General features: G+C 38.0%; 1 protein-coding gene across 1 annotated transcript in view; it reads left to right on the forward strand.

Annotated features, from left to right (window-relative positions):
- Window positions 1–8,487: 8,487 nt before the first annotated feature.
- Window positions 8,488–11,507, forward strand: part of LOC101853622 — a 19,968-nt gene continuing 16,948 nt past the window's right edge. The window contains exon 1 of the mRNA XM_005099852.1: window positions 8,488–8,602. Coding sequence (XP_005099909.1) covers window positions 8,488–8,602 — 115 coding nt within the window. The remainder of the gene's footprint in view (window positions 8,603–11,507) is intronic.

The raw sequence follows: 11,507 nt of genomic DNA on the forward strand, positions 1-11,507 counted from the left end.
AGAGAGAGAGAGAGAGAGAGAGAGAGAAATAACCTGGAAGAAATAGCCTGAAGACGAAAAAGGAATAGAGGTGGGAAGCAAAAAAACAAAAGGAGAAGTTTTGTTTTCACCATTTTTTTTTCAGGACAGCCACCACTCGCGAGTTCATAGATCGCTTGTTTTGTTTACTTTTCCTCAAATCCCTGGCAGGGTTCGACTTCAATGGGAGCATTCTGAACTCTTGTCCATGACGGAGACTCATAGAGACCGCTCTCAATCAAGAAACTCTATTAGTGTTGGGCTTTTCTGTTTGATGTTATGCTCGTTCATTACGTGCAATTGATCGTGGTACTCCGGAGACACTTGGCCTTTTCTCATTTCAGTACAGTAGTGTACGATCGTGCCATCAGAATAATACATTGACCTGTGTCACGACGCGGTGAAATCATGTGCTCATCAATTTGTGGGCACATAGAGTTATTGGTATAATCTCATATCCTGTTTATTTGTCTCGCATATGGCGACAAAAATGCCCGTCCATCTTGAATAGAAGTCAAGATATTTACGTTTAAAGTAGGAGGTGGGGGTTTGCCTGACGTCAGAGGTAAAAAAGCGAGAAAATTGCAAAGTTTGGTGACTTCTAAAGCTTAAGAGTTCTTGGAAACTGAAAATTCCCGTTTTTGTGTCTTTAATCAACGGTGTTCCTTAACATCTACACATAAATTTGTTTTTAAATTGACAGAAAAAGCGTTGAATTAAAATAATCTTTCAGAGTAGGTTAAACAATCCAGTGTTCTCCGATGTCTGAGGTGTAGCGGTAAGACGCTGTGCGTTGGACGCAGGAGACCTGAGCTCGATTCCCGTATGGGGAAAATTTAATCGGGTATCTTGGTATTTTTACTGAGTAGCTCAGGTTAAACCTGGTAGGCATGGATAAAGCCCGCCTCCCAAATGATATAACTTGTGTCTGCACTTGAAACGAGAAACATTAAAAAATCCTAGTGTGCTTCACAACACACCACATTTTCTAAAGGGTCAATCGCAGCATTTGTAAGTTAATGGACTGTTAATGTTTCTCCCCCCCCCCCTCTCTCTCCCAGACACAATTTATATTAAAAGCTGAACTGTTTCGACCCAGCTTGACAGGGCCAGCTCTCGGTCATGAATAGAAATCCGACACTCAGGAATGGAATTCAGATCATCTGCTTGCAACAGTGAAGCAAGCCTCTGATCGCGAAGGTACTGTGTTCAAACAACAGATCTGTATTAAGCTGGAGGTCAAACTTCATCACAAACATGACTCTAGATTCAAGGCATGTTACAAACCTTGTCCTCTTGCTTAAAGTATGAAAATTATACTCTGAGGTCACAAGATTGGAAACCAGCTTATCCTTGAATTATTATTGATTAAATATGGCCTCTGTTATTTGTCCATAAGATGTTTTTGGCAGTTGCTGTGGTCACAAACAAGATGTTGAAAAAGCCCATGTCGTATCATTGACGGTATTTCATTTTAGTTTTGTTTAGCTGTAATTTTGAATACTGATACATAAAAGCCTTGCAACACGATGGCGGCCTGTCATGTCGGGCAAAAAGTTAGATACGAAGACAGACATTTTGAAAAAATGACAACTGAGGGAAAGGAAAAGAAAGGAGTCTCCAGTAGTGTCTGGGCATCTGAAAAAATGTTATCGGGACTTGAGAGATGTGTAAACATAGGGCATTATGGCATGCTTAAAAGCAGCACAACGCTGAAGGTAACAAAAAAACCCCCAAAACTCTCTTTTCTTAGACGTCAACTTAGAAAGCTGGGAACGAACGGAAATCGGTCGATAACCGTCTAATAGAGAAGTATAGAATTAGTACCAAAATGTATAGTTTTTGACAAGAACAATTTTCGGAAAAATCTACAGATTTCCAGTCAACTTCTCTGTAGAATACTGGGATCTGAAAATCTCGTCAATAGACTTTTAGAGGATAAAGATTTTCCATTACATTCAAGCACACTAAAGTTATTTTTGTTTTCAGTTTTAAACCATCCTGGTCCACGTATGCAGGATCAAACACGTGGAACTTCGTGGGTACCCAGCACGCGCGTGCGTACTATGTTTGTGTGAGTTCTTTGAAAAATGTTCAGTTCCGAATGTATATGTGAGGCAGCGTGGTGGAATCAGGCTCTCGTCAAAATAATCAAAGTGAAGAAACTTGCATTTTACCGCAGGGTTGTGAATTTTTATAAATTTTTTTTTTTTTGGCTCAACACCTTTCATTCTCATTAAAGAACTCATTTCAGTGTGGTTTTTTCTCTTAAAATGGTTGATTAAAGTCACAACAAATGTAAATTTTCAGTTACCACGGACTCTTAAGCTAAGGAAATAACCAACCTTTGGCGGCCATTTTCTCACTAATTTTACCTCTGAAAACAGATGACCCCACCTCCTTCATTTGCAAATATCTCGACTTGTACTCAAGATAAATGAATATTTTTTTCAATGAAATAAAGAAAAATGAACAAGCTTTAAGATGACCCCAATAACTCTACATGCCCAAAAATTGACGAGAGCCTGATTCCACCACGCTGCCTCACATATTATTTTGTAATAAAAATATTTCTGATAAAAACTGGTTCATTATTGGACTAGTTTTATAATCTGGACAAAACTAGTAAACAAGTGAAATTAATACCTATTCAGTTGGTTAATAATATTAAATTTAAAGAGTATTATTTGATGAATTGATTCAAGCATATGCAAAAGTTATAATTGTTAAAGATACGAACATAATAAGGAAATTGCTTCTTTATATCGAAATAAGTTTCTTCTTTCCAACTGGAACTGTTTTATTCAGTATTCAGAGTGGAAGGAAATCCAACAACCAACGATGGTGAAAGGTTCTGAATTACGCTTCCTCCCTCCCAAGATGTCATGCTAAAATAAAATAAGAATTACAATAAAGACATTGCAACCCCCCCCCCCCCTTTCTCTCCAACATACCCCTCCCCCCAAAAAATAACAAACACAGAAACATATAGACCCAAAAACAAAACAAATATTGAGAAAGTTCTCTCCTCCGAGGAAAAAGCAAAGGCAAAACCAAAACCTTTAATAAATTGCTATCCTAGAACTGCACAGTCCTATCTGTTCAGTATTTTATTTTAAGAAATTCGAAGAAAAAAGAAATTAGGTTTCATAGCTAATCTAGCTTTTTCGAATGCAATTCTTTCAATTTTTTTTTAAAACGACTCCTAAAAACTTACGATTTTGATAGAGGAGATAGAATTTGGCTACCAACTTCAGGGTAGCAAAATGGTTGTAAAGTCAGCAACATTCGCTTTCTGAAATTTCAAAAGGCCATGGAGACTAGAATCCATGCTTAGTCGATTCGCCCCGTAAACGGGGATAATGAAAAAATATCAAATATTGAATGAATACTGAAGTCTACCAAAAGGAGGCCACAGAAACTCGTGAGCGCTCCGTTAGGAGCTACTTTCGATTAATCAATTACATACCGTCTAAAACAAATACCTCTTGGCGTTACCTGGCTGAACATCTTTTCGTTTTCCTCCAGATCTCTAAACAAAATTCTTCCGACATGGTTTCGCACTCAATTCATGAGCTCCGGCTTTCATTACTTTAGTATCGATATTCTTCTTGTAAAGAAGAAAAAAAATGGGGCAACGTTCCATGGAATTGCCTTATGTACTACTTTTGAGACACTGTTTTTCATCATATTATTGCAAGCTTACCTGTATGCATTAACCCTCCATCCCCTCTCCCCCCCCCCACACACACATAAACACACGCACACCTTGTCCCCCAAAAGTGTCACTTTTCCTTCACCTTTTTTCAGTATGGCAATATGATAACGTCACTATTGCATAAATGAATGTCCGCTCAGCACTCGTTTGGAAAGAAATAAGCAAAATGAAATGTTTATAAAACGTACAGATTAATATAATTAAATGTAAGCTTTCACCCTCCCCCATTTCTCTCTTCTCCCTCTATCTCTTGGGGGGGGGGGGGGTATATCGATACTCAAGCTATAGGGATTAAAATGAATTAAAATTGCGTCATCGTAGTGAAATACGGTGCTCGTCAAAACAATGAAATCGAAGAAAGTGACATTTTCCCGCCCGTTGAACAAATTCAATCAATTTTTGTTTGTTTGATTTGGGCTCAACACCTTTAACATCCATTTGGATATACATGTCAGTTTTGTTTTACAGAAAAAATAACTCTGGTTAAAGGGATACAATTTGTAAATGTGTAGTTTTCATCAGGGACACTCGAGCTGTAGGAGTCACCAAACTTTGTCGTTCATTTTCTCGCTTATTTTACTTCTGACACCATGCGAATCCCACCTTCTTCGATTGCAAATATCTCGGAAAACTAGCATCAGAGGAAAACTAGCGAGAAAATGGGGGTCAAAGAAAGTTTCAGTTCAAGAACAGGATATCTTCGAAATTTAAAGTGCAGAATATTCAGGCGTGTTCATGCAATGAAATTATAATAGCAACAAGTCTAAGTTTTCAAACGCCGACTCATTCCCAAATCGTCCAGATTGCCTAAGGTTTTTAAAACTGTTCGCCTATCTTTTACTATTAATGGTATAATGAGTATTTTAGACGTTAGAAATCTGATTGTGACACCTGCAAGCCCTAAACAATCTACTTTCCAGTTTTAATTACAAATTATCCAGCAACAAACAACGAGCGACTGTATGCTCTGTCAAAACATGCTACCTCATTGGAAATTACAATTACAAATGCTCCGGCTTTTTGTGTAAAAGTTAGCGCAAAAAATATTTATTCAGGTACCTCTTCTCTGTCCATTCAAAGGAAGGGTTTAAATTGTTCCATTTTAACTTTTATTATGAATATAGGCGACTGTTCAGGTTTAACTGGACTGAATGATTGATTGTGAATGAATGTTTTGATCCAGTGAGCATTTAAGTAAATTTACATTAAACTTATTACAGACTTGACAAAGCAATTTCGGTCAACGTCATGATATAAAACCTACTGAAAACCATTACCAGAATAGAAGACTGCAAAAAAATCAAGTTTAAGTCTAAAACTTTAATGATGCATTTGACAATAATATTGCTTTCAATATTTTTGATCAAAGTAAAATTAGTTATTTTTCCGATTCGCCAATAGGGTATGCGATCCTTCGTTACTGACACCGAAAAGTGCAAGTTCAAAAACAGCACATTGCACCCTGATCAGGACGCATGTTATTTCAATAGGACATATTGGATTTTTCTACACCACAACAGCATTTTCCTTTTACCAAAACAAACACAAGGACGCAAACACGTCCAGATCAATCAGAAATAAAAGTTAGAAAGAACAAACATAAAAGTAAGGGTACGTCACGTTCTACTGCAGGAACCATAATTCAACAATATATAAAAGATTCGTAACAAGAGCCAATTGAGTAGTCTTTTGAAGCAGACTTAATTAATTTTCTTGAACTGGAAAAAAATAACAAGCTGCCTAGCAACAGCTAGACTGTTAGTTCTAAAGGTATTGCATGATCAAAAGGGGTGTTTTGAAAAAAAACAACCAACAACAACATGAAACAAAGTTATGAATTGCGACATCCAAACATCATAATTAGACCTCTGCCATGAACTGTTTGCACTGCTCTGCTCCGTGAGTTAGATTATTTCTTTCTGTGTGGGCCCATTCAAACGTATTGTCATATTGAGTGATTCCATGAGGCTCGATTACCACAATTTTGTGAAAATCTCACTATACTCACGAAGGGAGAGCCAGAGGTCATCCTTACGAAACAGATATCGGTGATCATGGTTCGTCACTTATTTATTGTCTACTTGTGGTCTGTGCAAAAAACCTGTATTGCCCTGTTCGAGTGCTCTTAGACAGTCGTTCATGGTCCGCATCTGTCTCTGTTGTCTTCTACTTTTACCTTTTACACTGACTGCATTATGTTTAAGGTCTATATGTCTATTCAAGTGCCCCAGAAATGCCATATTTTGTCTCTTCCTAACTTTTTTTTTAACGCATTAACGCCCACTAGTATATCCTGAACCCCCACCCCCAACCCACACACCCCACAGCACACGCGCACACACACACACACACACACACACACACACACACACACACACACACACACACACACACACACACACACACATTCACATTTATACTCACAAACAAGATATTATGGAGAATAAAAATAAACATTATATTACTTGAGTCAGTTGTGTCCTTTTTCTGCCTCTTCATAGCGTCTATGCGTAAAAGACTTGCAAAATTAGAAACGAGAATACGCTTATACAGCCCTTCATGTTTTACTTAAAACTGGGAAACTTAGTTAGAATAATAAAATGTTCCACCTCTCGTTCTTCCGCAGGGCTCCTTCATTTCATGTTTCTAGGGTGTGTGTGTTTTAAAATATTTCACAGTTGTTCATCACGTATATTGCTTCATCATCACAACGTTCCCCGAGGGAAGTGTTTGGATTCAGTGAAAGTGATCAAGTGTACATAAAAGAAAAAAACAAAACAAAACAAAACAAAACTAATTTTTAAAAAATGAAATAAAGGAAAACCTAGGACAAGAGGCAACATCGGAAAATAATTTGTTGATTCAGTACAATTATCATTTGTTCTAAAACTTTGACAAAGAAAAACAAAACAAAGAGAGGCGCGTAGTGCAAACAAAACAGTCTGGAGCTATTTAGACAGTCAAATCGAACATATTTGTGGAATCAATTACTCGCTCTGCGAAGGAGCCTTGAAAAAGGAGAGATGGAAAAAAAATGTACGGGTGCAAATAATAGCGCGTCCATCAAACGTAGAGGGGCGGCACTGTTTGCCAAGGCCGGTGAAAATACCGATATCTGTTACAGACCAGTGCCATTGACGCATTTTCAAGCGGGGAAACCATGTGGAAACACGCGATCTCTGCGGTTGGGATTCTACTATATGGTTTGTATGCAGATATTCTTGAGATGCATTTTAAGCCTCACTGTACATCTCTTTAGTCTATCTATCTATCTATCTATCTATCTATCTATCAATGAAACTGTTTGCGCTTCCATCTTCTCTGGTTTCCGTAATTACAACATTTTCTTAAACCTTTTATACTATGTTATGAGCAATCCCAGCATCAGTTCTAAACGATCTTGGGGAGGACTGATGTTATTTGCGTTAAGTATTCTTGCATATATGATGCCCATTATTACAATGACTTAGTATGCAATTATCCACCAAGTTTCCTTGTGGTTTTCAGCTTTTGTTTTAAAAAATAAAATAGAAAGAAAAAAATATTGCCATGAAAGCGTGCAATTAGGGGGTAATTATTTTTTTTTTAAAACACAAACAAACAACAATAACAAATCAGTAGAAAACAGCTCTTGAAGGTTTAACATAGTAAAAGTACAGTAGCTATTAAAATGAACAATTTTTTACCTTATTTGGGCAAAACACAAAACTTTACTGCTAAAATCATTCAGCAAAAGGAGCCTGATCGTCTGGTTCCAGCTCCAGGAGGAGAGAAAGGTAAACATCATTCTTCTCACACCAGATTTACATTTTATCGCGCTGAAAAGGATTATGAGAAGTTTGAGGAGGACAAGTGCTTACGGGGTTGAGCAGGTGTTGTTCCAGCATTATTGGATTACACACTAAAAATTAAAAAAAACGGCCCTTACAAGATTGTAAGAAACTATTTTTTGTAAGTGGTTTACAGCGCTCGCAATTATATTATATTGTCAAATATAAGAGCGCGCGGGACACATTAAACATTTCAGTGGAATTTTGAACTTTTGGATCTTAAACGTGTGCAACTTGCACACGAAACCTCCGAGATTTTTCACCCTTATCCGAGAAGGCTAGGTGTTAGATCTTACCTTCCATAAGATCAGGGGTGAGGTTGAAAGAAAGAAGTAAGAAGAAGCCAAGGAGTAATAATAGAAAGGAGCCCAGATGAGGGGGGATAGGAGGTGAGGGGGCGAGGGCAGAAAATGGAGATGAAAGCATACGACAGGACTCTGTTAGAGAGTAGGAAAGGAGGTGAAAGGAAAACATTTTAGAGAAGAAAAGTACGGTACCCCCAACACCAATAGGAGCTTCAGCACGTATTTGTGGACTTCAATAAACTTTTGATAGAGTATGACAGTAGGGTTTTTGGACAAACGTGAATTTATACAACATCAACGCCAACTTTATTAAAGTCATAGAAAAGCTACACAACAAAGATACGAGCGCAGTTTTTTTCAACAACAACATTGGGGAATGGTTTCCAACAACAGTAGGAGTACGCCACGGTTGTCTGCTCTCACCCACTCTTTTCAACATTATTTTTGGAGAGGATCATGTCACATGCACTTGAAGATCTCGAAGGAACAGTCAGTATTAGGGGCAGAATGAATAATAACTTAGGCTTTGCATGACGACATAGACGGTCTTACGGGACAAGAGTAAAAACTAGTCAGCCTAGTTGACTGTCTTGAAAATACCTCTAAAGCATACAGCATGAAAATCAGCGCTGAAAAGACCAAACTGATGTCTAACAGTAGCAAGAACATTACAGGGGACATCCATGTCAACAACCAGGGGCTTGAGACTGTAGGCAACTTCAAATGCCTGGGTGCAATGGTGACAGACGAAGGATCAAAACCAGAAATAATCTCCAGAATAGCGCAAACCAGCAGCTAACACCAAGTTGAAAACCATCTGGAACGACAGAAATATCACCATTAGATCAAAGATCAGACTAATGCATTCCCTGGTCATGTCATTATTTCTGTGTGCATGTGAATACAGGACCTTAAATGTAGGCCTTGAAAGAAGGATCAAAGCTGTGGAAATGAGAAGCGTCCGAAATATTCTTGGTATCTCTTATAAAGATCACATCACACATGATGACAATGGATCAAACATAAAATTGGACCATATGCTGACCTTCTTGCTCTGGTCATGAAACGCAAACTGAAATGGCATGGTCACATCACCAGTCATCCGGCCTTGCCAAAATGATCCTGCAAGGCTTCATCCAGGGGAAAAGAAGCCGAGGCAGACCGAAGAAGAGTTGGGAGGACAACACCAAGGAATGGACAGGCCTGGAATTCTCAGACACGCTCAGGAAAGCTGAAGACCGGAAGGAGTGGAGGAAGCTGGTAGCCAAATCTTCAAAAGCGCCCCGACGGACATCCAGTCTACAGGATAGGTGAAGGTGAGTAGGTGAATCCGGATTCGAACCCGAGACCTATTGCATGAGAGTCGAACACCGTAACCTCTCGGCAACGAGAGCCCCAAAGAAAGGTCTAGGAGCTTATAAGCCGAAGGCTAACAAATTTATTGAGACAACATTTCCTCGTCAAAAACTTCTACTATTATTTCCTTTGTTTTGCTTTATTAAAAAAAAATTTTTTAACCTATAGAGTCTACGGAAACAACCAACAAATAAACCAACAGTTGAAACCCAATTTGAACAAGAGGTCCAAAGAATCAACACAGGAGCATACTACAGTGCTGTTCAATTTTTTGTAGAGAAATTGTCAACGCCAGGAGTATACAATTCAAAAATAGCCTTCATCTTCCCTGAGTTTATTATGCAAGGCCAATTTGTATTACAAAATTTGTTCTTGAATGTACGAATATTATTTATGTAATTGATTTTAAAGAAGTTTTGCCTGTTCGTTCTCTTATTTTGTTTGAAATGTTTAAAACTTGATGTTTAAAAGAAATTTAAGTTGATTTTCTGAATAATATTAACAATGTGATGTCCCCTTGGTTGAAATTGATTCATGGATGACCGAATTATTGCCCTTTAAATGGGTCTTCTATAATATTCTTAGACACTTGGTAGTATATGATATTGGTGCAGACACAAGATTTGTTAGCAATCTTGGAAACACTCACGGATCCAGAAACGTTGTTAAAGGTATATGCCTCTCCTTCATATTGTCTCCAACGATTTTCCTCAACTTTTTTGTTAAAATCTTTAAGAAGGCAACATCAATAATGGGCTGACAATTGTCTGTTGAGTACGGGGTAAAATAGTAAAAAAAAAAAAAAGTTTGATCAATGTCCTTCCTTTTTAATGGCCCAAGGAAGAACTATTGAATAAAAATATTTCTCGCAGTATTCATCTTCTATCCAACTTGGTGTTTGCTTTCACACACTAGCTTACTGAATGTAGACGATAGGTTTGCAAAAAGCCATTGTGATGTAACCTATGTTAACATGGCTTACTTTTCGACAAAGTGATACACACTTTGAGCAAATTAACTCATTAGAAGTATCGTATTCAATTATGAATTTCAATTCATCCCCAATTGGAAAATCAAAGTCATCAATCTCACCTGGGATAGCAGTCAATCTTCTATTAGAATATAAATGTAAATACAATTAAAGAAGAGTAGAATTCATATCCATTACAGAAAACTACAATAAACTTGTTTGTGTTCGTCGTTTAAGGGTGCGTTTATACAAAAGAAAATTATAATGTTGATCGTGCAAAGTCACCCCGATGTGAAATTTTTAAAAATCCGGGTTTACGGCACAAGGCATTTCCAAAACCTTGATGAAAATGTCACGTAAATAAACAATAATAGTGTTTTAATCCAAGTATTTTGCCGAAAAAGTAGAGAGTCTGTAAATGGGTGGGTTTTTTGCTGTGCTTCACATAATAAAGTAATATTGTGTCAAGTGGCATAATATTCATGAAATTGGCTTGTGACGAAATAATACGCGATAGAGAGAGAGAGAGAGAGAGAGAGAGAGAGAGAGAGAGAGAGAGAGAGAGAGAGAGAGAGAGAGAGAGAGAGAGAGAAGGTGGAGGAAACGCACCGGCATGTGTGTATGTGGTGGGGATACCCAGATTAGTACAAATATAATATTATGGATATTTAAAAAAGTAAACAGGCTAAACTATCTCCAGGACTGGATATATAATACGACAACAATAGTGCAAGAAGATCCCTGATGTCACCCCCCTCCCGCCCTTTATAACCTTTTTATGTGCCCTTTACCCTAAATCCATGTGAGTTCCCTCCCTTTTCTCTGTCTGTCTATCTGTCTGTCTGTCTGTCTGTCTGCCTGTCTGTCTGTCAGTCTGTCTGTTGGTCTGTCTGTCTGTTGGTCTGTCTGTGTCTTTCAGTCTTTCTCTCTTTTTATCTCCTTGTCTCTACCTCACCTCCTCTCTCTCTCTCTCTCTCTCTCTCTCTCTCTCTCTCTCTCTCTCTCTCTCTCTCTCTATGTATGAACGTTTGTTTGTTCTTCAATCTGAATTATAATTTTGTATAAAATCAATGCTGCCAAAGAACCAGATAAGCTGTTTTCAAAGCGGAGCACTTTGGTCCTGTGGAAAACCCCCAATAAATCAAGATGAAAGAAAGGCAGAGAAAATAAATAAGAACACCTAAAGTATTTCAAACGCCTCTCCAACCATTTTCTATATCTCCCTCTCTCTCTCTCTCTTTCTTTCTTTCTCTCTCTCTCTTTCTCTCTTTCTCTCTCTCCCTCTCTCTCTCTCTCTCTCTCTCTCTCTC

This window comes from Aplysia californica, unplaced genomic scaffold (genome assembly GCF_000002075.1).
Source record: "Aplysia californica isolate F4 #8 unplaced genomic scaffold, AplCal3.0 scaffold00227, whole genome shotgun sequence".
Lineage (NCBI taxonomy): Eukaryota > Metazoa > Mollusca > Gastropoda > Aplysiida > Aplysiidae > Aplysia > Aplysia californica.